Source organism: Taudactylus pleione, unplaced genomic scaffold (assembly GCF_031769625.1).
Source record: "Taudactylus pleione unplaced genomic scaffold, aTauple2 ptg000355l, whole genome shotgun sequence".
In the NCBI taxonomy this organism is placed as follows: domain Eukaryota; kingdom Metazoa; phylum Chordata; class Amphibia; order Anura; family Myobatrachidae; genus Taudactylus; species Taudactylus pleione.
In genome coordinates, this window is record NW_028284756.1 from 1,503,547 (window position 1) to 1,531,114 (window position 27,568).

Here is a 27,568-nt window from a genome sequence, read left to right on the forward strand (position 1 = left end):
ACTTAATAACCCTACTGTGATTTGCGTGGCAACGAACCAAAATTGCAACAGTTACCACAAGGGCTATAGATTATTTTAACAGAGTTGGCATTCTGCAGGGGATTAAAAAAAAGAAAAGATGAACAGATGCTCTTATCTAGGGGAGATTCAATATAATTATCAATTGTATCAAAATGTAACATTAGTTTGTCATGCAAGTGGGACTGATCTATGTTTCTTAAGTACCTATCAATAACAAGTTAGTGTTGCTCGTTGCCTTTGGGGAAAAAAAACCCAAAAGCCCCTGAAGCCTGTAAGTCGTAGCTTTACTACCGGGAAATAAATGGTTAAATGCTTCCTGAGTTTCTATCCCTACATCCCTTCCAGACTATTTTCCCATAGATGGACGGTTTTTAGGGCTAATGGGTTTTTATTTTCTCCGTCGATTTTTTTTTCTTACAATCATAAGCGGGTGGGTGTTGCAGGAAGGTAATAAATCATTCTACGGTGGGCTGCGTCCCAAAATATGTTTGTAAAACGGGAATGGAGGAGGTGCCGTGAACACTACTGAGGTTGAAAAGCAAAAATAATGCGCGGTAACCAACAGCGACCAGACCTCTTTCTTCATTAGTTTAACAAATTATTAGATTGATTAAAACAAATGCCTGATTGGTTGTTCTGTACAACAGCATATTTGAACTACATTTAAATTACAGACGGTGTAGTGGTTAGCATTACTGCCTCACAACGCTGAGGTCATCGGTTCGATTCCCACTATGGCCGTAACTGTGTGGAGTTTGTATATTCTCCCTGTTCTTGAGTGGGTTTCCTCCCACACTCCAAAAATATACTGGTAGGTTAATTGGCTCCCCAAAAAATTAGCCCTAGAGTGTATGTGTGTGAGCATGTGATAGGGAACATAGATTGTAAGCTTCACTGGGGCATGGACTGATGTGAATGGCCAAATATTCTCTGTAAAGCGCTGTGGAATATGTGTGCGCTATATAAATAACTGGTAATAAATAAATGAAAGAAAAAAAAAAAAGTTTGCCTGAATTAAAGTTTTACAAGAAATACTTATAGCCAGGGTTATAAACTCACTTATCTGTCCAATAATGGTTCAAAGGGTCCAAACGACTTTGGAGTAACCAAAGAAAAGAGGTGCCTTTGTAACGCTGAGGTGTTGCGATTTTAGAACCAGAAACGCTGCTTTGAGATGAACTAAAGCAATGGATAACAGTGTGTAAAGGAAATCGCTTTAGGAGTGCACCACTGAAATCTACTTTTTGTTATATTGTTATTATTTTGGATATCAAGGGAGACTCCCAATCTCAAATACACGTTAAAGTACTGGCTTGTACATGCCCTCCTGCAGCCTTTATTAAATACATCATCATCACTGTGGCTTCATTCTGTGCCCTACAGCCATGTCTTTATATAACCAGCTTGATTTGTTTCTATCGCCACCTGAATACATCAGAACTTCTTTTGGGACACAACTGCATCCAAAACAGAATTCCCAGCAAAGTGGTCTCATCTGAATTTGGGCAGGGCATAACCACTATGCATGATTATACACACACATGGCTAAAAAGCACAGGAAAAAAAAAACCTTAAAAAGAGAAATATACTTAGTGAAAATTGTAGGATGGCATATACAATCCAATAAATGAAAGTTATCTGAAGGAGGAAAAGCCCTTTAAATTATTTTCATTTTGTCCCTACAGTAATGTAGAAGTGGATAATGAAGACAAGACAGTTACGTGATAGCACAATAAATATAATGAATACACCCTTTTACCCGGTCGATTGGTCAACATTCAGAAGGTCGGCACATTCGAAATGTAGACAGTCAAAAGGTCAACATGGTCACTAAGGGGTCTATTTACTAAGCAGTGTTAGGAGACAGAGTGAAAAGTGATAAGGTGCCAGCCAATCAGCTCCCAACTGTCATTTCACAGGCTGTGTTTGAAAAATGACAGTTGGGAGCTGATTGGCTGGCACCTTATCACTTTTCACTCTGTCTCCTCACACTGCTTAGTAAATAGACCCCTTAGTCCACCATCATTCTATAGACATGTATTTAGGGCGACATATTCAACAGCTTGATATTTGACATGTTGACACAAAAATGTTTATTTTTTTCATGATTTTTATGGTTAGGATTAGGCTAAAATAACAAAAAACTGTTGACATGTTAAATGCCGACCTTTTCAATGTGTCTACCGTTTAACTTTACCTACAAAACATGACTACAGGATGACTGTAGACCTTTTGACCGCGCCGACCTTTTGACTGTCGACAGTCAGATCTAGTCGACCTTTTGGTGTCGACCTTTTGACTGTCGATCTTTCATACCCCCGTTGACCCTACAACACATCCTGATTAACAGTCCCCACAGTGCTCGTCCACAACACTAGCACTCGTTCTCTTTAGTGTCACTGAATGACCCAATGACGTTTGGGTGACGAATAAAACACAATGCCTCACTCTAAAGTACTCTAGCAGTGCATCTTTGTCCCCTCCACTATAAAATGTATTTGGGTTGCCAAAGGCCCCTTTGAAGTAACATGTTAGCTAGCACACCCCTGTCCTCACTAGAACAATGCAAAGTGAGTAGAAGAGGAACAGGAGGTCATTTACCAGAGTGCTTTCTACATCGCCGGTTGCAGTGTCGCCTGCCCCGCGGACTTTAGAACCTTATAATGAGGGAGACCGCAGCCTAATCTTGGCACGTCCCGGGTTAGCGGACTATCGAAATTTTCACCGCTCTTCCCTGTGGCAGTGCACATGTATAGGAAAGAGATAAAGAGAGAGAGAGAGGACGGCTAGTGAGACAGGGAGAGAAGGTACACGACACACATTCTTCCTCACTACAACAGTTTTGCAATGTGTAATCCCAGGCGGGACCAAATTACCAAAAACGTCATATAAAGTGTGTATATACAGTTATATAACAGAGAAAGCCTACCTATGGCAACCCTAATCGTATACTACAGTCATATACTGAAAACCCCAATGCAATGCCACCGACACAATCACCGCTATGCACCCAATCAGATGTTTAAAAAACGTAAAAAATAAAATGTTTGCCGAATCATTTTTTCCAGTTCCAGCAGAGGATGAACTGTGCTCTTACCTTTCTGCAGTTGCCTGTACCCCCCTAACATTCTATAACTCATTTCCTCAATTACTTTCCTTCTAACACCTGCATAAAATAGAATCCAACATGGGAGTTGACCAGACAAGCGGCCAATCAGATTGTGTCTGACAATATAGCACAACGCATTTGTTGTTCAAAATACTTCAGGTTGTTGTGTCTGGAGGACCGTTACCTAACCGACGCGTATGGGGAGGGCTGAATGAATAACTACTAAATGCTTGGCATACGCCTTTAAAACGGTTCAAATAAAGATGTGATACACACCATAACATGAAAGCTCAAATCTATAAAAGTCAAGGATGTAGTGTTTTGAAATCCACGCTACGGCGCTCTGTATCCTTCATAGGATTGCGGTGTACAGTGTTTGCATAGAGGTTTTCAACCTCTGTTAAAGTGATATATTGGGGTATATTAGCTAAAGTACAGGTTTTTAGAAGTGGCGTTGTTGCCCATAGCAACCAGATTCTAGCTATTATCTTCTAGAAGGTGCTAGAGAAATGACAAGTAGAATCTGATTGGTTGCTATGGGCAACAACTCCACTTCTAAAAACCTGCACTTTAGTAAATATACCTCAGTGTGTGATTTTTCTGAACCACCATCCTCAAATACTTGTAGCCAATACTCAAGTGAACAGATCACCTCAAATACTTACAAATGGACTGTGCTATAAGTACGGACATTACCTATACACAGTACCAGCCATCACATTACTCATGTCCAAGAGTCTACACATAATGGAGGTGGTATTAGTACATCCAGTCTATAATTTCCTAGTATGGGGTGATATTCCTATCGATGGGTTTTATATTTACAGTTATGCAATACAACATAGAATGCTTTCAAAGTGACTTGTGATAATTGGTTGGGCTTGGTGAGTACAAATTTAAAGAACCAGGTAGGCACTAAACATGCTTCTCGCCACAGCTAAAAAGAAACCATATCATATAGTGTTGCTACACGTGGTCTTGGCATGTGATGACATGTGTGGTGTAGTGGACACGCTGGTCTTCAATCTAAGTGTTTACTTAAAGCTTAACACAGCAATATAATCATGTGTTCTTTTACAGCCACAGTTTCATGGTCTATTGTTTCCCAGCTTGAGCAATACCAAGAGGTGGTAGAGTATACTTCAAAAGCCTATGTGGGGAATCACAAGCATTCTATGGGAAGACAAGAACATCGAGGAGACTCCCAATGTGTTTTGACAGGTGTTACGCAGTGAGAATAAAAACCGTCCCCTCGACAGACTGGCCTTGGGTTGGCTTCGACGTTACATAAAACTATGTTACGTATTAGTCAACACTAAAATGTACCAATCTCCATGACAGTGGATCTGATGTGCAGTTTTTAAAAATGATACTAAAATAAGGAGAACCTTATTGCCATGTAAAGTTATAAATAGGCAGGGGGTGCTATTAAATCAGAGAAAAACTCCATCACCAGTAGATAGGCCTTCTTTATAGCGATCAAAAACTTGTCTGGTAGCTGGAATTATTCAAAGAAAAAATGCTTCATTAAAAAAAAATAATAATAATAATTTAAAATTTTTTAACACTTGGTAAGTTAATTCTTAGCGCCACCGGCTAGCATCACCGATGTAGCTGCTTCACTGAGGTTCTAAAAAGTAAGTAATGGCGATAGGTGGTTTTGAAGAAAATCAGCTATAAAGCAGGGGTTCCCCCTCCCGATGTCATAGATGTCTTAGGGGTCTATTCTCTAAGCCTTGAGGCGGAATGTACTAAGCAACGCATCCATGATATAAGTACATCTGACCTCTTATTGGGTATTACAGCGGGATATACTTAAAAATGCGATAAGAGCTGTCCTTTGCGATACCCTCGGATAGAGGGACTTTAGGGTTCAACAGCCAGAAGTCCCATTGGCGTCCTTCTGGGCATGCGCAGAAGGACGCGTGCACATTCCGGTGCTTAGTACATATGGTAAATGCGGTAAAACCCCAGAACACAGCATTTTCGGGAGTTTTAACGCATATTTCACTTTAGCACGTCCCGCAGATAGACAAAGATAAAGTACCAACCAATCAGCTCCTGTCATTTTTCAAACACAGCCTGTAAGGTGACGGTTAGGAGCCGATTGGTTGGTGCTCTCTCTCTTTACTTTATCTGTATCCAAGGCTTAGTGAGTAGAACCCTATGGCAATATTTAAGTTATTTGTTTTCATGGGCAGAAGTTCCTCTGCCACAATTTCCATGTAATCATTCAAAGAGAATGCACTGAAAGCTGACAGACTGATGTCACAGGATGTTTTCTCGGTATAAAAGTGGACATCGTACTTTACATCGATGGCAGAAAACCATTGAAGGCTACACAGTGTGAGCAAACGACGTCATCAGTCAGTGCTCTGAAAGTGGTGGGCCAATCAGTGAAGAGATTGGACCAATGAAGGCAGTTGACCATGGAGGAGTTAGGGGCTACACAGGCCAACAGGGGTGGGGCTTGAGGACAGTAAAACAAAGAAACATCACCCTAGTCTCTGTCATTGACGGAGTAGAACCATCGCATTTCTGCCAATGATGGTAAACTATCGACCATCGATGGCCATCCCTAATCAGCTTTCATATATAGCAGAGTGTATGATCTTACATGTCTCTTATCCTACTCACAGGCTTAATGCAACAAAATACAAACACGTAAGCCAGTCGCTGCTTGTGGATTTTTAAATGCAAAGCTAGCTCTGTATAACCCTCATATAGTGCATATAGTAAGCTGAACACGAACAAGAGTCTATTAGGAGTTTACGGTACCGTTGGGCTAGATTTGTTGCTGCAACAGCCACTGGCAACAGTGCAGGATTTTCACTTTCTTGGATAAATCATAATCTAAAATTGCAAGTGGGGACCCGCAGGAGGAGAGCAAGACATAGCGTGAAGCATAGCAGGAACCAAAGGGAATATGGAAACAGTCATGCAAATGAAGAGCAGGAGCGTGCACTATTTCTTAAAAAGATCCAATATACTTCGACAGGGGATTAATAAGCAAGGGGGATAGAAATTGTTGGAGAATAGAACATTTTAAAGAATAACTAATTGGGGAAAAAAAATATATATGTTTGACTAGAAGCGCCTACAGATGAGGTTCAAGTGCTATTACTAGGCATATTATAGCAGTTGACAATTTTTGATTTGCAGGGACTTGCAAATTTTTTATTTTAAATGACTTTTCATTATCATTTCCTTGCTGGGGATGTGGAGTCCTCTGTGATCCCTAATGTGCCCATCCTAGATAAACATTCCCAGGCAGTGTAGCAAGCAGATGCATACTAATGCTGGGAAATCAGGGCTGCCAACCGAACAAATACTGCAAAATAATGCATTAGACAAAATGAGTAAGTGCTCGCACATGCACAGAGGCATTCCCATGTGTACGGTCCCTTACTCATACAGGGTTCTGATGCAGTGATAAATGTATTTTGCGTGAAGTTTCTCTGCACATGCTACAAAACCTAAAGGTATACAGATGCTGACAGGTGAATAGCCAGCACGATCCACTAGAGTACTGGAAGCCGTTTGCTAGGTAGAACCACTTCCGGTATAGGCTCTAATTGCTCGTCAGCACCTACAACTCACCAATTAGGGGACAATTCAATTAGTGTCTGGACTGCGAAGTGCAGTTCTGGAATGGCCAGCAACATTGCTACTTTTTCCCTGCATTCTATAGAGATAAACGTGAAAATTAGCTGGATGGTCGGCGGCGCTTAAACGCTAATTGAATTGGCCTCTTAGTGCAGGGGTCTTCAAACTTGGCCCTCCAGCTGCTGTGGAACTACACATCCCAGCATGTTTGAAGACCCCTGTCTTAGTGTCTTGAAGTCTATCTACTGGGCATGAAGGTTTCCAGGCAAAGCAGTGTTCCTTCTAGAGCAGGCACACCCAATGCGTCAGTTGCAATCAAACCGTCGATCACTGGGGAATGTTTGGTAGTAAGTGGCTATATTCAATACACTGCAGTGCATACAGAGAGGGACAGTTGGGTGTATCTGCATGTGAAATGCCACGTTACAATGTTATAGCCGATGACACTGTAACATAGCGTTTCACATGCAGTTACACCCGCAGTCACTCGCAGAATATAGGCATGCTGCATATCATTTTAATCAGCAGAAGCTGTTCGTGCTAACTATTAATAAGACGCATTTGAAGGTAAAACGTTGCACGAAAAGACGCTCTGCGCCAACGAGTCACGCTACAACATGGCGCAACTAGAAGGGCTGTTTAGTGCGCAAGGAGGCTAGATGTATGTGGACACATCTGTATAATGTGACCTGCATGCATTTTATGGCATAATGTGATCTGTGTGTACTGTGGCATAATGTGAATTGGGGCACTACAATGTGAAACCAGATCCATTGCACAGGTGCCGGGACCCTACCGGCCGGACCAGCAGCAGCACCTCTCACCCAAGAGGGTAGGAGCCGCTACTGATTACAACCTATTTTAAGTTTGACATGCCGGGTTCCACAGCATGGCAAAATACCACGCAAAGCCTCAGGAGGGGTAAGTAACCTATTTAGATCTGCATTTCCACCAGAAATGCAAGGGTATCTAAATTGGAAAGCCACCAAAAAATTTGTAAAACACATACAATATAGGGGCCTGCAATCTATAGGGCCCCCAGAAAAGGCTGGTCATTGCAGATTGGTAACTGGAGTGCTCTCTGTACGGTATATAAATCACTAGGATGCTTACAGCGAATAACATACTGTAGATTCAGTCACTGTAAGGTTCTCTGTATTTTAGCACACAGTTAGATATGCCTGGGCCATTTATTTCTAATTGCACCCCTACGACCAGCGAATCCCTTAACGTTATCTGTAACGAGGCGTTTTAGTGGTGTCCATCTTGCTCCGAGCACAAGGTAAAAGACAATTGTTTAAATAGTGTATATAAAGCCTAAAGAGACATTGGATAGCATCAGGATGTTACACACAGAGTAAAAATATAGCTGAAGTGTTAAAAAAACAAAAATTATATACACATATAGACTGTACGTAAATATATATTCTAAAATATTTCTTCTGCTACGAGGAGTGGGGAATAGATCTTGTGGATCAGGTACCATCTGAGAGAGAGCCTGAAGAGGATTCCCAGTGGCTTGCTCCTTCAGCATAATTATATGCTTACTGATTCCAGCATAGGGATTTCAGAGACCCCACACAATTATACTGGCTGAAATAACAGGGTAGAGGAGGAAAAGTATCAGGCATTATATTTTCCATGAAGCTGCACGTGAGATGCAGAAGTCTCTAGAGAACAAACTCTGCAGCTTGGAGCCATCCTATGTTGAGGCGGTTAGAGAGGAGAGGTGATGCGTCTATAGTGCTTCCTCTGTAGAGCTGCACTTATGCTCGAACTCAGTCATGTGACACAAGGGTCCTGTGACTTTAGGATACTAGCCTATAAAATATATGCTAGGGCAGGAAATACAACAATTACCTCAGCAGTACTTCACTAACTACTTACATTTATCTCTAAACCATAAGTTGTAAAATGTTTCCTGAGACATTCATTCTAGGGGGTAAATTTACTAAAGTGAGAGTTTTTAGGAGTGAGTATTAAAAGTGATGTTGCCCATAGCAACCAATCAGATTCTAGCTTTTATCTTCTAGAAGGTGCTAGTTAAATGTTAAGTAGAATCTGATTGGTTGCTCTGGGCAACATCACTTTTAAAACTCACTTCTAAAAACTCTCACTTTAGTAAATTTACCCCCAGGTATGCATTGAATCGCTAAAATTGTTTCATAAAATCACCAAATAGTACATGGCCGTCAGTGTTTGTAATTATAATGGTAATAATTATTATAATCAACAAATAACACTAACAAAAAGTCAATGCCTGTACGACTCAATTACATTGTGTTAACTTGGCTTTTATCATTAAATAATTCAACGGAACTTTAAAACTTCCAAGCATTTGGGCGCTCTCTCTCCCATGAAGTGAGCCAGCCTTGTGGGCACACCGTTTCTCTTTACATTATATATGCCCATGGTAATATGACATAAAAGCTGCCTGAAGAGTCTTGCTAGATGGCTTAAAAAAGTAAACCCTAACCACAGCAACCCTGCGACTGTCGCCTGCCAAGCAGTTGCTACTTATGTTGGAGATCTCACAGATTACAGTGTGCATTTTTCGTTTTTTGACAAGAACCCAAGTACTTACTGCTTTCAAAATGGGACAGTCGTGGAGAGCAGCACAGAGAATTTCAGCTCCTTGCACTGCTGCTTGTCCCTCTCTAGACAAGTACGAAGTAGACATTGCTAGGCAAATTTGAACATCTAAAATTAAAGGTGATTTGTAACTACTTAACCGGAGGTGGGATGCAAGTTATACATGCTACTGTAAAGCGTTAAGAGGAATACTATCATGTGCGTCACAAATTAAGGTGATGTGGGGGGTGAACACAAATAAGTGGCTGGTGCATGAAGCAATCAGTTCTCTCTGTCAAAAAGAATCTGCGTTCCGGCCAAGTGTAGTTCATTTGTTTCGGCTTTTCAGACTCTGATCAAAAACTGCTGCAAATTGCTGGTGCAAACTGCAGACAAACAATTTAAGTGGTTCAGTAAATTAGTCGGTCACCTCTCATTCTACACAATTAGAATTTGCAGTCTGCTAGTGACGGGGAGGAGCGATATGCGTTGGTTATGAAATACTGGCGCTGGTAACCTTATACGTAAGGGGATAGCGGCATCGGCATTATGCCCAGCTGCAAGATGCAGACATCAGTATATCGATGGCCGGCATCTCATCCGCTGGGATAAGCACTACATCCCATATTGCATACATACACACCAATGATTCATGTATTGTACTTTGTGATGTACAACTGCAATTAACCATAAGAGCTTGCGATCAAATGCTGTAAGTCAATTAAATTCTTCACTTTACAGTACAACCATTCCCAGAAAGAAAAAAAGAAAAAAAACACTTAAAGGCCCTAATTAAATTTGTCAAAGAAATAGCATTATCCGCTTTTAGGCTGTTTGCTTTGTCCACGAGGCAATGCTATGAACATATTCAGTAGGAGAACCTCATGAGGATATAAGATAGCAGATCAGGCTGCAGCGGCCTGCGTTACAGACAGCCGTGCCATTCTGGCATCAAGAATGTGCAAGCAAGCGATTGGCAGGGAGCAGCTGCTGGGCTGTTCGTTATCAATGCGCATTAACAGTTACTGAGCATGGGGTAACTTACAAGGCCATCACAGGCTAGCATAAGACTCATCAACCCTGCTGCCAGCACAAGCTATTGATTTTCTTGTCAGTAATCTAAAGGCTAAGCATCTATTCCAGTGCAGCGCCTGCACACAGCGGCCTGCTCCTGCCAGTTGCTTTGGGATGCTGACTCACTGACTGGAGTAGAACCAGCACCGAGGTTTACAATGCACCGGGTCATATGATATATGTACATATTCCTTTCTGCAATTTAATATGGATTACCTGAGGCGAAAGAAGACTTAAACATTTTTTTCACCTGACTTTACTGTAAGAAATGGAGCCAATTAAAGCATAAAAAGAATAAAAAAATAAATAAAAATAAAACAAACTGACAAAAAAAAAAAAAAAAGGGATTGATGGATAAGAAGGAGGCTTGGAAGAATAAAATTATAAAGGACAAGCCGGGAGGAAAATAGATGAGGTGTGCAGCCCAGTTTCTCCGGAGACCCTTTTGGGAGATTGAAGGCGGCTCTGAATGTGTAATTACTGGGGGCTCAATAAGAAAAGATGCAGAGCGTATGTGTGAGGTTAGCTGGGTGGCCTGGGAAATTCTCCATCACTAACCCGTCCACATAACATCTCCTGCACTACGACAAGCAGCACGAATGGGATCAGGTCGAGCCCTGAGCAATTACAGGCCAGCGCTAGACATTATAAAATGACCTGCTTTATAGGGATATGCTTAACTCTTTCCGGTGGGTAACACACTTTCATAAATATGGCAATGGGATAATCAAACACTCATAGGCAAGTTAGATAATAGTACTTGGACGTCCGCCAACTTTTTTTTTTTTTTTTCTAGGTGTAAAGCACTGACTAAGGGTGAGCAGTATTACATAGGATTTTTCATTATGGTTCTTAAACCTAAATGTGAGAAGCTATTACATGGCTCTTAAATTATGTATTAGCAGCATTAGATGGCTTTAGTGCTTCCATTCTTATGCAATACGTTGCTAATTGGGGTTGAACTTTACAACCTGAAGATGATGTTCTGCAGGAAATGGACTTTCTGAAAATGAGCATATTGTACCATAGAGTGTTAATGTCCAGCCACAGACATCACTTTCCTCGTAAAACTTTAAACTGTTCGAGAGAGATTCAAAATGACTATATACCATATATATATTTTATCCCTGAAAAAATCGACCATCAATTGGTGCGGTGTTAGCACATGTACCCAGAGCTGCTCTAAACCTCTATGTGCCTTTAGTTTTTTGTGGCCGTCGATCAGTATACAAACATCCAGATTTATTTGGGGATGCAGTCATAAAGGTCAACATTCATAATGTCGACACCAAAACTGTCAACAGTTATGTCGACATTGTTGAAATGCCAACCTGACACATATTGACATCCACTGAATGTTGACATGTTCACAAAGTGAGTGTCTGAAATGTGGACATGTGAAATACCGACACTCTCAGAATGCCGACATTAGGGTTAGGCTGCGAGATGGGTGGGTTAGGTACTATGGGTTAGGTTAGGCTGCAAAGGGGTGGGGGGAGTTTGGGATTAGAGTTAAGATGGATACAAACTAAACCGATGGATGGATCCATTAACGCAGCGGCCGATCAGGTATGCTATACAGACTTACAGATTTGTTGTGTGTTCTCTGACATCACAGCTTGAAGTTGCCTGCCCAGTGGAGCTGTCGGCCACCGATCTGATGGCGCCATCGAATTTTCACTGCAAGCTGCATAGTCAAACATCACCCAACATGACTGTTTTTTCAGATATATGAAAGGAAACGTGGTGAAGTGGGTTTGCCTACAGAGGGCAAAAGGTTGTGACTTAATTTAGAGTGCAAGAATCCATGATGAGGGCAACACAAACTCTGCATGTGGCACTGCCCATTTTATTATGGTCTACCAGAAATGACCAGGTGATTGGTCATGTGGCATTGCTGGGTCTTGGTGGAAGGTGGGGATGTGTACTGTACATGAAGATAGAAATTAAGCTGGTGAGAAAGATTCTTTAGATACAGGTAATGGCGAATCAATGCATGTCTCTTTCAGATGCAGTTGGTGGTAAAAACACAGCATAATATTCATACTTTACCTTTCTGATGGATGGGTAAGGTCTGGGTATATGTAGTCTCTCATATGCTTTTATTATTTATCATAAAGGCAATTTTGGAACGCGAGCTAATTTAGCTGCTGTGGCAATAATAATCAGTCTTTAAGGTGCCGACACACACATAGCGATATTTTACACGATCTGGCCGATTCCGACGAATCGTGACGACAGATCGTATAAAATATGGCCAAATCGTGAGGAAATTGTGAGTCCTAACTCACGATCACGATGCGATGCGCGTCCCCGCTGGTCGCACATCGCATCGTCAGATCTGCCGTGCAGTAGGGCAGATCTGACAATCTGGGACAAAATGCACTGGGGAAAAAAAAAAAAAGTTAAGAAGCAGAATAGATCTTATGCTTTTTACTCCAAATCGTGTGTAGGAGCTGCCGGGGGAGAGTTCAGGGGATATCGCACACATCGTGGGATCGTGTGCAGATCGGTATGTGTGTGGGCACCTTTACACAGGACTAACGGTAAGCATGATGCACTAATGGAAATTGCTTTTTTTCCTCAGAGTAGTTATTATAACCCAAAATACTAATGAGGCAAACTGTAATCAATTTAATAACTTTTGCAAATTAACTTTTGCAAGATCTTTAGCAGCAGCAAAAAGCATCAACACTACAGTGGGCGTAGTGACTAGCATTACTACCTCAAAGCACTGATGTCAACAGTTAAATTCCCGAACATTGAGAAGATGTGTGGAATTTGTATGTTCTCCCCATGTTTGCGTGGGTTTCTACTGAGTGTGCCTGTTTCCTCCCACACTCCAAAAACATACTGGTATATTAACTGGCTGCTGTAAAAAAAATATAACCATAGTGTGTATGTTTGTCCATGTGAAGGGGAATATAGATTGTAAGCTCCACCTGGGGCAGGTGCCGATGTGAATGGCTGAATTATTTTCTGCGAAGCGCTGCAGAACATGTGTCAACGCCGACCCCTGCCCGAAAACAGATAGTTTTCGGGCATCTTTTTTCGGAGCCTTCTTTGCTCTTGAAAAGAAATGCCAGATAAGCAGGGGAGGCGGGGGGGAGGGGGAATTACCCAGGCCCGGGCTTTTTGGATGGGCCCAGATCCGCCGCCACCTGTCAAACCCCCCCTACGCTGTATGCACTGGTGATGGGCTGCAGCACGACGCTGGTGCTTTTTAGTGGAAGGGGGAGTGGCCAGTCCTTTTGAAATTAGGCCACGCCCCGATAAGTGCGGCTAATTAAATCAGCCGACAGTAAAGTATGGCAGATAACTGAATTCCCCCCTTAGTCTATCTGCTAAATGGGACTCACATCAACAGAGACGACAAGAAAACAAATAAATGGCTTTTGCCTTTAAGGGTTTTTAGATTACTCCATGGGACACATTTTCTAGCTACAAGACCTGCTCAATAACCACACAAAAATGATTCTTTATCTAAGCAAGAGTGTCGTTTGGCATGATATAAACAAACAGCTAAGCCAGCACTGATTGTAGCCTTTAGTTTTATCTGAACTTCATTTTATTAAACATATGGTAAGATGGTGATAAAGTACTAGCAGCATTAGCAGTCTCCAGCTGACAGTAGTTCTCTGCACATCACCAGCAATGCTGCTGTCATTCATGCTTAATGCATGCGTGTCGGCAAGTAAGCCACCTGTTCTGCTTCACACCTGTCTGGTGGGGAGAATGCGGTGTCACCTCCTGCTGACAGTGCCAAATGACTGAGACTGACAATACCAACAGGACAATACTTCCGTTCTCAACATGCTCCTTAAAGCGGATATTTCAACAGCGTGCTTTGAAATGGATGACAGTGATTGAGGTGGATTTTGAGGACTGTGCCAGCAACTTCTTACTCTCCAGAACGGTCCCCATCCTGCAGGAATCGCACTAACAATTACTCCTGCACTGTTCACTGCAGATGTCAGCTTTAAAAGGATCAAAACCAAGAACAAAAAGAATAATAAAATGCATATAGATCAGATAGCAAAGAAATCAGCCACCTTGGTTACAACAACTGCAAAAGGAGAACAAAAAAAAAGGTTTGAGGTAAAAAAAATAAAAATAAACCTAAAATAAAATATAGTTATGTGGAGGAAGACAGGGCCCCTGTTGTCACACCCAGCCCTACTTTGAACAAAAGTCACAAAGACGAAACAAAATTAAAAAAATTTATATTTTTATGTGAAAATGATATATCATGGCTCCCAGCATGACTAGAATATGTTACCGTGCAAAGCAAATGGCTCTGCCCTAGCCTCTATTCTGTGACAACGATATTCAGGTGCAGGATCAAACCGCAGGAGTCTCAGCGAAGCCTCTCTCCGCCCTGCAGTCATATGTCTCTCATTGCTTTGCTTTGCATGTCACATACGTCTCCTGGAAGCTCCACCGTTAACACTGATAAATGACTTTTGAAGGAGGGCGCACTGCTTAGGTTAATCTGGATGATCACTGATGTATGACAGTGTCACAACCTGGCTTTTCTTCACACATTCACGCCGGAGACATATTTCCCACATTTACAGAGCAACCCCAAGGGGTTTTCGCTGTTGTCAAATTAGCACATGGGAAGCTTTGCATTGCTCCCACCTTCACACACAAGAATCAATGAGAGATGAAAACTGGATGACCAAATGCATCTGCGTTTTAACATTCTTTTTTTAACCAACCTTTGCTTACTAGTTACGTTTATTTGTTGACAGTGCTGAACTGAAGGCCAAAATGAGAGTCAGGAAATCAAAATGGCTGCAGAAGTCTAGTCAAGGAGTCCAAATGGCAGCTAACCTGGACGGCTGAAAGAAGTTACTATGATTTGACAACTTCCTGCTTCACAGGTTACTGCTTCGTCAGTGATAATTACCTAAATCCTCAATTGAAAAAAAATAAAATTTAGTGATTTATAATGTGTAGCAGGATGAAGGCCCTCACAATAGTGACATGCAATATTATTCAGTGCTTGTGTTGTGACATCATGGGCAATAAGATGTCACTCTTCAATCCTGATACCACCCTCTTTAAAGTTTAGGCGTGCACAATAAAGGTTTTTGACACTGGATATAATTGAATTTACCCTGGGAGAGAGGAATTATGCATTGTTAATGGTACATCCTGCACAACCCCCTTCCCTTTTGGGCATCATGTGACTTGGCACCTCTTGCACCCACTCCCTACTCCAATGGAGGTCTCACGAACCGTCACCTCTGCACCCCCTCCCCCCTGCTGGAGGTCACAAGAACTGACATCTCCCAGAAGGTGTGCAGGAGGGAGTGCCAACAGCTTCTGCTATATGGCACTGTTAGCGGAGCAACCAAGACCCACCACGATATTTGATATGCAAATCTTGTAGATGTGTGTGTCACCGAGTGTGCATCTGCACAGGAAGTGCTACAACACACCGGCCGTGGCTTTTTTCCAATGCCATGTTCCATTGCGCTTGATATACAGATTCGGTTGCACATCCATATAAAGTGTCTCATATCAAATGAATCAGTGCAGTCTAATGTTGCATTGCATTGGGACGAAGAAGCATTTTCCGAGCGGAAAAGATGCTCGGGCGCTAGCAGAGTTGCATGGGACCAGGCGGGCTCAGTCATGCCTGGTGTCTCGCGCTGCATGGAGTATTGAGGCTAAGGGGTATAATTACTAAAGTGAAGAAAGGGCATGTCTGCCCTGAAATGCTGAGGTAAACTCTTTGTAATCGGTAAACTCTTTGCAAATCGGTAAAACCCTGCAGTGCTGTGATGTGATTTGCCTTTGGGCACTTCAAGTTTTACACAGATCATATACTCCAAGGGCACGCAGGACATCATTCAATACATAGGAGTGTCGAACCTTCTAATATAATACAGGTTGAGTCTCCCATATCCAGATATTCCGAAATACGGAATATTCCGAAATACGGAATATTTTCAGCATGACTGATATAAAGAAACCTTTGATTTTTGATGGTTTAATGTACATAAACTTTGTCTAAGGCACAAATTATTAAAAAGATTGTATAAAATAACCTTCAGGCTGTGTGTATAAGGTGTATATGAAAAATAAATGAATTTCATGTATGTACACAAACTTTTTTTGATGCACAAAATTATAAAAAATATTGTCTAAAATGACCTGCAGGCTGTGTGAATAAGGTGTATATAACACATAAATGCATTCTGTGTGTATATTTGGGTCCCATTTCCAAGACATTTCATTATAATATGCAATTATTCCAAAATACGGAATATTCCGATATCCAAAATACCCCTGGTCCCAAGCATTTTGGATATGGGAGACTCAACCTGCATATATATTATATATATATATATATATATATATATATATACACACACACACACACACACATACATACATACACACGTACACATACATACAGTATATACGGATTCGGTATGATACACCGCCAGCCCGACATGGAAGGAAATCCCGATCGTCTAGAAGATAAGTATAAACTAACCTAACTCTACCCCCTAACCTTAACCCTCCTTTAGGGTGCCTAAGCCTAACCTCCCCCCCCCCTGTGCCTAACCCTAATGTACCCTCTAAGTGCCTAAACCTAACCACCACTTTCCCCGCCGCCTAAACCTAAGTCCCCCGGGGGGGGGCCTAACTCCAACCTTCCCCCGGGGGTGCCTAACCCTCCCTCCCTCCCCTAGCCTAACCCTAACCTTCCGGTGGGGTGCCTAACCCTGTCCCCCCCCCCGGGAGCCCCTAACTTAACCCTCCCCACCCGAAACTGTCCGCGCTCAGCATCCCTTCAATTGTTAGTGAACCCTCGCCAGTATTCTGTAGTCTCGATGCCGGCGGTCGTAACTGTGACTGCCAGCATCATAAACATATACCAGTGTGTGTGTGTATAATATATATATATATATACATACACACACACACACACATACATATCTATCTATCTACACATTTAACATTTATATATGTTAGTGAGAGCTGTTACTTGTCATCTTTAAATCTTACAATTATGATTTTCTCTATGGGAATTGGGGGCGGTATATTGTTGCATGTAACAATGGAGGGTACTGCATAACTGGGTCTGTATCCAGCAACTTGCATTCAGGTTGTGCATGCAGAAAAGATTTGTTGTATTACTGGGGCTGCACGTCTCACTGCCCAATTTTTTTTTTTTTTTTTCATTTACAAAAAGAAAACAATGATAGTACCTCTTATATTCATGGTTTTAAAAGAGACAGGAGGAAAGCAAACTCCACACATACACACAACTAATATCCCGGCAAACAGCAGAAACACGTGACAAAGTGATACATACACACACACACACACACACACACATACACACACACACACACACGGCTGCCTTATTTTTTTTTTTTGTTTTAAGGCTATTTTGCAATTGAGATTATAAAACATAATTAAAAATTACACATGAAAGGAGAAAGCGAGAGAGAGAGGCAGAGAAGGGATTGGGAGCGCGTGTATGATAAAGGCTGGGGTTATCATCCGGAAGGGAGGGAGCCTCGGGCTGTTATCATTTAATTAAAACCTCTGAATATCCTAGCTGTCTCCACCTAATCAAAGGGGACACAAATACAGGAGTAGTGGTGGGGGCTCACAGAACGGGGAGAAAGCGGATTGGAAAGGGGAGGAAGACGAGCCTGCGGTTGGAGGGGATTAGACGAGACGACAGAACGATGAGGATGCAACACGTGAACAGAGGATGTGAAATACAAGTGAAAGAGTTAAGGTGTGACTAATGACGGTGGGCTGGCGGAAGAACAAATGTGCCGTGAATTTTAAACGGGGAGAAACATAACACGGGGAATCACGACAAGAAGAATAGGAACATTTGGAAGCCTGAAGCACAAAAAAACTAGGCTGACAATGAGAAAAGGGAAAAAAAATAAAAAAAATCACAGTTGAAGGTGGACACGGCTTCAATGAATCCATCCCTTTAATCCCACGGTAAAGCTAACAACTGAAGGCGAGGGGTGGAAACAGTAAGAGTCAAAAGAGGGGAAGAGATGGAATCAAAGCTCATCCTGGCACAAATGAAGGCACAGGGAAAAGAATAAATATATATATAACAAGGTAAAGATAAAGAATCAAGAGGGGATAGAAACGAAATGCACGACCAGAGTCGTTTGGTTTATCTCTGTGCCAATTAGAGAATCCGAGAGACGGAGAAAGGGAAGGGGGGAGGGGGGGGCAGAGAGAGAGACAACGATGTTTATCCATTCATCTCGGTGCCAATTAGGGAGTGGGAGGAAAAGCATAGGAAAAGGAGTTAAAGTGAGAAAATTGCACTATTCACGATTTTACCAACCTGGTGGGAGAAATCCTCCTAAAGTAAAAAAAAAAGGGTTTACAATATGAATTATCAAACGGAATATTTTTATATTCTTACTTAATAGATCCCCTAACCCTTTTATGGCTAGACAAGGGAGTCACATAACCAGAACACAGTGCCAGTCAGGTGTTCCACTCAAGATGAAACCACAGTCTGAGTGATTGGGCTAAAGGCTTTTTATGAAAGTTTATCCAAGTACAACTCAAAGGGGGAAGGGACCTGTTCTCCTGGTCCAATTCTCTACACATGGAGGCATCTACATTGTTACTTCGATTGTGAATAAAGGCCCGATATCCCCTATATTATAGGGCATGTCTGGAGGAAGAGATCCAAGAATAACCACCGTCAGGCCATTGTGAAATGAAAGGCATGAGGACTATATAAGAATCTGACACAAGGCCTAATAAAGATCACTATAAGGGGGAGATGTGGAGAAATTTCACATAGCAACCAATCAGCTTCCAGTTGGCATTTACAAAGTACATTCTATAAGATGATAGGTAGAATCTGAGTGGTTGCTATGGTTAACTTCTCCACTTGTTGATGCTTTTGAACAGTGATAGGCAGCCTGACTCACTTTGGGGGCTGCATCGGTTGTCCATCTACCCTTCAAAAGGGCCTCACATTATTCTTAATCTCCGTAGTACGGTAAGTTAAAGGAATACATTTGATCAATGAAAGAGACCTATCTGTAATAACACAGGGCTAGGGTCAGGCATCTAGGGAGGATTAGGGATACTCAATGCCGGAAGCGCCTCAGGATCCAACGAAAGTCATCATTATGTCACAGTCGGACCCATGAGACAACGTTGGAGCTACGTGAAAACCCCAATATCAGGTAAGTCACTGGTAGACCACTAGGAACCTTTTGTTGACATTCTAATCATGCCAACATGATAAATGTTGATGTGGTTAGTGTTGACCTTCCAAGCATGTCAAAATTAGGAATGTTGACAAAATATACCACCCCCTGTATACAATATATACCACCCCCTGTAGACATTACTAGCTAGCCATGAAAGGTAAGCAAAGTTTTGTCTTGTGAGGTTTCACTTCAGCATTCCAAATCCAGGGTGGCGAATGGGATGCTGTGCTGGGAAGTCACTGTAATGGTCCATGGCTATACACAATGAGAAATAGTCATGAAGAACTGGGAGATGGGATACTCTGCAGTAATGTTCGGTATTATCAGATAATAGGATATTTAAAACAATCTTCCAGTAAGTGCAGTGCTGCAAAGTGCCCTGTAAAATAATGTAATACGCTGGTGTCCATCAGGAAGGCACATTTCCATATCTTATGTAATGGATTTTGCATTATGTTGAGCATTTACTTATAGCCGAAGGCCCCCTGCAGATGTGTAAGTAGTGTTCTCCGCTCATTCTACAGCTGCATAAATTCAGGCTACCCGGATTGGCCATGTAAATAGTGACAGGGATTACGCTGCAATTACTTCACATAAATTCCGGGCAGGTATGGAACTCGTATATATTCTAGAACCAATTATTTTCACTACTGATCTCATACAAAAGAAAATTAAACAAAGAGTCAAAATGAGGCTGCCTGGCCAGGCACTAGGGGTAGCATTTATCATTATGTTCCTGAATGCAGTGATAAGTAGAGTTTATGGCAGCAAAAAAAGAAATCCCTTATTTTTGGCAATTATAGAAACATCCACAAAAACATCCCAAACATCGCCAAGGCATCAAAGCGATATCGGGCCCAGAGCAGGTGCAATTTATTTATTTCATTTAGTGCAGCAGAACAAGTAACACTGTCATTTGTGTTAAATAAGCTTAATTAAACAAAGGCATTGTCTGGTGTATCGTACCACTGGGAGTAAACCTTTTCATATATATGGTGAAGTGATAATGAGCCATACAGCTAGCGAAAACACCCACCTTTTCATGCACCAATGGTATTTGAAAGCAAAACTGACCAGATTGGCTTAATTAGTTATCGGTCTTCAGGTATTTAAATTTGCCAGTTGGGCTTGAAGCGTTGTATACCACCAAATAAAAGACTATTATTAGTAACATTTTCTTATTGCATGGTACGGGCATCTCATTTCATAAGTCAGAATAGAACATGAGTGAATGACAGATTTGTAAACTTGCTTTGCAGAAATGGTGATTTATACCAGGGGCAGTGATGTCACAACAAACACAATCTCCGATTTTATTACCTGTATCAGCTCCCATTAGGACACTGGGTCTCATTCAGACCCGGTCGCAAGCGCCAATGCGCTCGCAACCGGGTTGTTAGCCCTGCGCACATGCAGCGGCCGCACTGCGTGTGCGCAAGTCTCCGGAGCTGTCTACAAAAGGGGCGGCTGTCGATGTTGATCGATAGCTCGCCCCATTTTGTAGACGAGGCGGTAGGGAACGCCTGCTGTTTTGTGGGCGGCCGCACTGACATCATCAGTGATGTCAGTGGGGAGCTTCCTGCTCGATCAGAGCAGGGAGCTCCCTGGGGATTGCGGTTGCAGAGACCCAACCTTAGGGTCTCGTCGCAAGCCCCGATGGTCGCGATGGTGTTGACCATAGCGACCATCAACCTGGACCATCAAACCCACAGCTTAGCTAGCGACCAGGAGGCCGCACTAAAAAAAAAAAGAAGCGGCCGCCCTCATTCAGAGAGCGATCGCTTCTTGCAACCGCCTCTGAATGAGGGCCACTATCCTTAAAGGGCTTTTGATGCCTAATGTAGTGGGAAGGTAATACTTCATTTTTTACCAGCGTGACACCGGAATGTCAGAGCAACAGTGAGGAATATATTTAAACTTTCTTGGACAATACCTTAAAATTACAATTTTGGAGTTTAATCTGGGCCTCGAGTGGACAAATGTTAATTCAGGAAAGCTACCATGCTTTGACTTATAGTACAAAAATGCAGGTGCACAGTCCAAGTACTAAGAACAATGATAGTCAAAATAATCCTGATAAACTCTACAATTAACATGGAGTATAAGGGAGTACAAGTTTGCCCATCCATCACGTCAAGGTGAACAGATGGGTCCCTAACATACCTAATACTAAGACATTATGTCAATTTATCCAGGACTTACCTATATAGTGCCCATTCTAAAATGTCAATACAGACCAGATATTCCTTATAATATGTACCACGCCAATGGCATTCTTACAGTAAAGGATGAGAAAAAAAGTAATTTACAGCTGAAAAAAAAACCAAACAACCACCACCTCCGAGTTAGAAGAAAAACAAAAACACTTCCACATTGTATCCTCCTTTATTTGTTTATTAGTAGGGGTATATGTGAGGTAAGAACTGTGAATTTTCACCTGGGATGTGTCACATCTGTCAGATTGAAGAGACTTAATGAATCTTGCGGTCGCCCTCCTACATTACCCAATAACAGAGAATTGATTTAAAGCAAAACGTATATGTTGATCCTCAGAAATGCGGTTAAAGCTACAAATGTATGGCATAAATCTAATTGCATGTGACAGTAATTGTGTCTCGTCTTCTTATGTACAATATGTGACTTGTCTGCAGACTGGGGCTTGCCTACAGCAGACCTGACACTGACTGATCAAGTGCAGCAGACGCAGTGGATTTATGCGTGGCCAACTGGTGCCCGATACTGCTGGGATATCACTAATCCCATAATCCTCTTCTGCTCGCAATGGCTTGATCCTTTTCAAAACCTGCCACACTGATCTCCACTACTTCTTAGGGTTCCACTCTGATTGTGTGCTCCCCCCATCACTGCCTCCCAACCTTACTTCGAAGGACTGACTAATCCACCAATTCCCTTTCGTAAAGACGGTCAAATCCTTTGGTACTAAGTCTATGAAATCAAGACACAGTGCTAGAGAATAAGGAGCTCGCATGAACAGACAGCAGGGAGAAGAATAACAAGTTTATTATAAAATTTAGAGGGAAAGGTCACAATAAGCTATAGATTACAACAAAGGTTAAGTAGGTTAAAAAAAAAAAATAGGTTACAATGCAGAACATCAGGATATAGTGGAGAATGTAACGGAATTCTGTTCCTGTAAGAAATTGGTTGCAGAAATGAGTTCCCTTATGCTGGGTACACACTGAGATGACAGATCAGTCAGCAGACCGATCCGTTGTCCCAGCGGCCGATTGACGAGCTATACACACTTACCAGTCTGCCGGTCGATGTGATGTCATTTATATTTGCCGCCCAGTTTAGATGTCACTGTGGGCGGACCCTGAAGCAAGTGTGCGGGTGGTCACGCGTACATACATGCCGATGAACCTATATATCCTTCAAATATATCGCATTAGCTGTGCTGCAGGGCCGATCTGATAGGTCTGTGAGTGACGTTGTTTACAGACATAACTGGTGTACAAGCCCACCGATGCATTCCCGATTGATTGATATATATATATATATATCAATCAATCATTCGTCAGTCGAACGAACGATATGAATCGACAAATATGTAGTATGTACCCAGCAGTAGGTTCGGCATTTGTTCAGCAATTAAAGTGCCAAGAAAAAGTCAACCTTTACTTTAGTCCAGGGTATTAAATTTAATGGGGAAGTAACTTTGCACTTTGGTAACACCGTGCTGAACTGAACTGCAGGTGGGGCAAATGTAAAATGTGCGGAGAGATTTAGATTTGGGAGAAACATGTCCAAACTCAAAATCTAAATTGCAATGTAAAAATGAAGCTGCCCAGTATTTGTGGGCTACATGCAAAAGCAGACAGTATTTACCCTACATGCAAACAAAATGTAATTGCACCCCTTGCACTGCAACATGGTTTGTTCCAGGTACACAGCTACTACTTTTTTTTTTTTTTTTTGCTTTGCTACAGAATCAATATGTGCTGCAAAATAGATGAGCATCACTCTGTGACAGTGTCGTTAGAACAGGGCAATGATCTAGTGTTCATTCTAGCACCCTGCACCTGTCCCAAACCATGCAGTTCCTCTCTCCTGCCTAGGGTGTCGCTCTCTGCTTTGGTGCTTCTAGCACAGTCTGATGAATCAGCTGAGTGTGCTAGAAGCAGGGTTCTAGAATGAACACAGAGTTTTATAAAGGTAATGTTCTTCTTACTCTGAAAGGTTGGGCGTTACCAGCAGCTATGTGGGGGGTAATTAAATTCGGAAACAACAAACAAAGGATTGCCAAAATAACGGGTATATTTTGCAACTTATTCATTTACTGCTTATATATACGTAACAGAAATACCTACCTGCACCTCTGGGTGGAAATATGGAATTTGGAGAACCATGAAGATTTGAAACAAGGACCTTATATGCAAGAGGTGCAAGTGAGCAAAACTGACACTGCAATGTACTCACTTACATTATCCCCAAAGATGGCAAACAAGAGATAACTCTTATAGTGCCCATGGACCGACCCAAATATACACCAGACAGTGTCTGGAAAAAGTATGATCCCAGCATGGCTTATTTCTCCCATGTAAGAATTGTGACGGGTAAACAGAGAGGAAAGGGAGGGGGGGTAGATATAATAGGAGAGGAATAAAGCTGAGCTTAAAATTAGAAGTAGTCCCTTTACTTGGTCCAAGTTAGAGATCATAAACCCCGACAAGAAACACTCCAATCCCACACAGGTTCTAAGCAATGGCACCGATGTAGCATACAGAAACACAAAGGGGAGAACGAGCTTGGCCTAAAGCCCTGGAGTGGATAATTACACATGCAAACACAAAGCAAAAATTGACAGTGAGAAGTGGGCACGAGGCCAGATCAGCGAGGAATCTCAGCGAGAGTTCACAACTCCTGGAAACTACAGAGCCTCGATCGAAGGCTTCTCATTCTCTGGCTCCCTGCTTACTGGAGGCCCACCTACACAGCTCTCTGCTAGAAGCACTGCGCTGATCAATACCAAACAAATGGATCCTTTATGTGTTTAAGAGTCTCTGGCTTTCTCTCTCAACCCCTTGTGACGCTGCACTGAGGCGCACGCGGGAAGGTGGGGGGCTGAGGCAAGCATTACACATATAGGAGTTCATTACACGGTGATGTGGGGGGGGGGACTAAGCTGCCAATTGCCAATTCCTTACTCAGCCACAAGTACACTGTAGCAGAGGCCAAGTTTTACATTTACTGCAATGCCCGTCCTCAAGTAACCCAAATAGGGTTTTAAAAAGGATATTTTTGATTAAACGCAGCAACACTGAATTAAATATAAATGATTGCTGCTCTTTAATCTGGTTCTCTGTGTACACAATACGGTTATCTCTATAAAAAGAAATTTAAGATCGTATAGTCTCAAAAGTGGAGGCACAGGAAAACCAACATACTAAAAGGGTGAAAAAAATAAAAAAAGTTTATTCATTCTGTACATACACATTATATGCTTATTAACGGATAGCCCTGGGTGTGGTCCTGTCTCTTTAAGGCAGGACCCAGTTTTCTGTTTAAAATGTATGCAAGCTTGAGGCCAAGATGGCAGATCAAGTTCATTTATCTGAGAATCAGTGTAGGGACTGGCTAGATGGGAATGACTGTGAAGCGGTGGCCAGCTTAACAAATTATTGCAATATTTTGGAACCAACATTCCCTATGTTCAAAGGAGTTGCAGTTTGAAAACCATGTGAGTGCCGAGTTTGTATGATATTTTTTATGTAGATGGTGTGGTCACATACCAAGGGCACCCCAGATGGTCGAGTGCCGTGGATTGAGCCTGTCGTATATATATATATATATATATATATATATTACACACACACATACACCGATCAGCCATAATATTATAACCATCTGCCTATTGTGCAGGTCCTCCTCGTACCGCCAAAACAGCTCTGAACTATCGAGGCCTGTACTCTACAAGATCCCTGAAGGTTTTCTGTGGTATCTGGCAGCAAGAAGTAAGTATCAGATCCTGTAAGTGGCGAGGTGGAACCTCCGTGGCTCTGACTTGTTTCTCCAGCACATCCCACAGATGCTTGATTGGAGAATCAAGGAGATCTGGAGAATTTGGAGGCCAAGTCAACACCTTGAACTCTCTGTCATGTTCTTCAAACCATCTCTGAATTGTATTTGCACTCTGGCAGGGTCACAACCCTGCTGAAAAAGGCCACTGCCATCAAGGAATACCGTTGCCATAAAGGGGTTTACTTGGTTTGCAACAACGTTTATTTAGGTAGATGGTACATGTCAAAGTAACATCCACATGAATGCCAGGACCCAAGGTTTCCCAGCATAACATAGCTCAGAGCATCACACTGCCTCCGCCAGCTTACCTTCTTCCCATAGAGCATCCCGATGCCATCTCTTCCCAAGGAAACAACGTTTTTGGCGGTGGAAAGAGGTCAGCATGGGCACTGTGTGTTCTGACACCTTTCTCTTATAGCGAACATTAACATTTTCAGCAATTCGTGCTACAGTAACTCTTCTGTGCTATAGGACCAGAGAGACTGGTCTTTGCTCCTCATGTGCATCAATGAGACTTAGGCATCCATGACCCTGTCACCGGTTGTCCTTCCTTGTGCCACTTTTGGTAGATATTGACCACAGCATATACACCCCGCAAGACCTGCCATGATGCCCAGATGACCCAGTTGTCTGGCCATCACAATTAGACCCTTGTCAATGTCGCTCAGATCCTAACGCTTGCCCACTTTTCCTGCTATCAAAAAATCAATGTCATAAACTGAGTGCTCACTTGCTGCCTAATATAGCCTGCCCATTGAAGGGTGCCATTGTAAAGAGATAATCAATATTATTGACTTTACCCATCAGTGGTTTTAATGTTATGGCTGACCGATGTACGTACGTACTCTGCTGATTTAGAACAAAATGGGTAGAAATTGCCACGTGGCGCCCTCTACTGACCACACACACACTAATATATTTGGATTGTTAGCAGTTTCAGCCACCATTGGTGGTCATTAGAGGGGGCCACGTAGCAATTTCAACCTGACTGGTCTAAATCAGCTGACAAACATAGCCACCAGTGACCAGTTTACTAGAATGAGTGCCTTCTACTGTACTGCGACAGCAGCTAACGTGCAAAGGCAAACTGCACTCCAAGAGAAACCTACATTATGTAGTAAATGGAGCTCATTTTGTCACTTGAAACTATTATATATTTCGGTCTATAAAGTCTTGTGTCTATTTCCCAGAAAGTATTTACTTTCAGGGCAATAAAACAACAAAACGTTAATTTGTGAGAAAACGGAGATGTCTGTATCGCTGCCACTTTCTAGAAAAAGTTCAACTTAACCTTGGCACATCTACTGTAGTGATCTAAGCTATGAGCCCTGGACACAATAAGCCTTTGTACGGCATTAACATCCAGTGTGAAAGGGTAAAAAAAAAAAAAAAAACTGCTCACCATACAGAAGGGAGAGGAGCACTATAATAAGGAGCCTGGAACAAACGTTTCCTACGTCAGAGACCAGCCATTGAAAGAAACCTTATGCTCTGCAAGCCAGACAGCGGTCTCTGCTCGCCATCTCCTCCCTTGAAGTCACTTAGCATCTTTTGCGTCTCGCCCACACTTGCTCTCTCTGGACAGTGCTTAAATCCTTCTCTAATTGGTTTGATGTTCTGGCTAACAAGTCGATATCTGCAGCCAGGAACAGATGGATTAGCGAGCGACAAGTTGGGAGAGGAGGTGGGGGTGAGGATGTGTGTAAAGGCGATGAGGGTGTTAAACAGATTTGGGCTGATTTCATAAGCCCAATGATCTGTTCCAGGCTCACAGTTTCACACCCAGCTGAACGATGTTCACTGCCAGCCCTAAAAAGCACAGGGGCACGGCCACGTTACTGCGTGCCTCCGACCCTTCTAACAAAGATCTCTCCATTACGCCGGGAAGCAAAACACAAGCAGGGGG

General features: G+C 42.3%; 1 protein-coding gene across 5 annotated transcripts in view; it reads right to left on the reverse strand.

Annotated features, from left to right (window-relative positions):
- PCDH1 (protocadherin 1) overlaps positions 1-27,568 on the reverse strand; it is a 161,972-nt gene that overhangs the window by 9,076 nt on the left and 125,328 nt on the right. Inside the window, exon 6 of one of the 5 annotated variants that reach the window (XM_088444357.1) lies at positions 2,623-2,755. The exons of the other annotated variants lie outside the window; for them this stretch is intronic. Within the exon in view, the coding sequence (XP_088300483.1) occupies positions 2,634-2,755 (122 nt within the window). The 3' untranslated portion in view covers positions 2,623-2,633. The remainder of the gene's footprint in view (positions 1-2,622; positions 2,756-27,568) is intronic. 5 annotated transcript variants of the gene reach the window in all.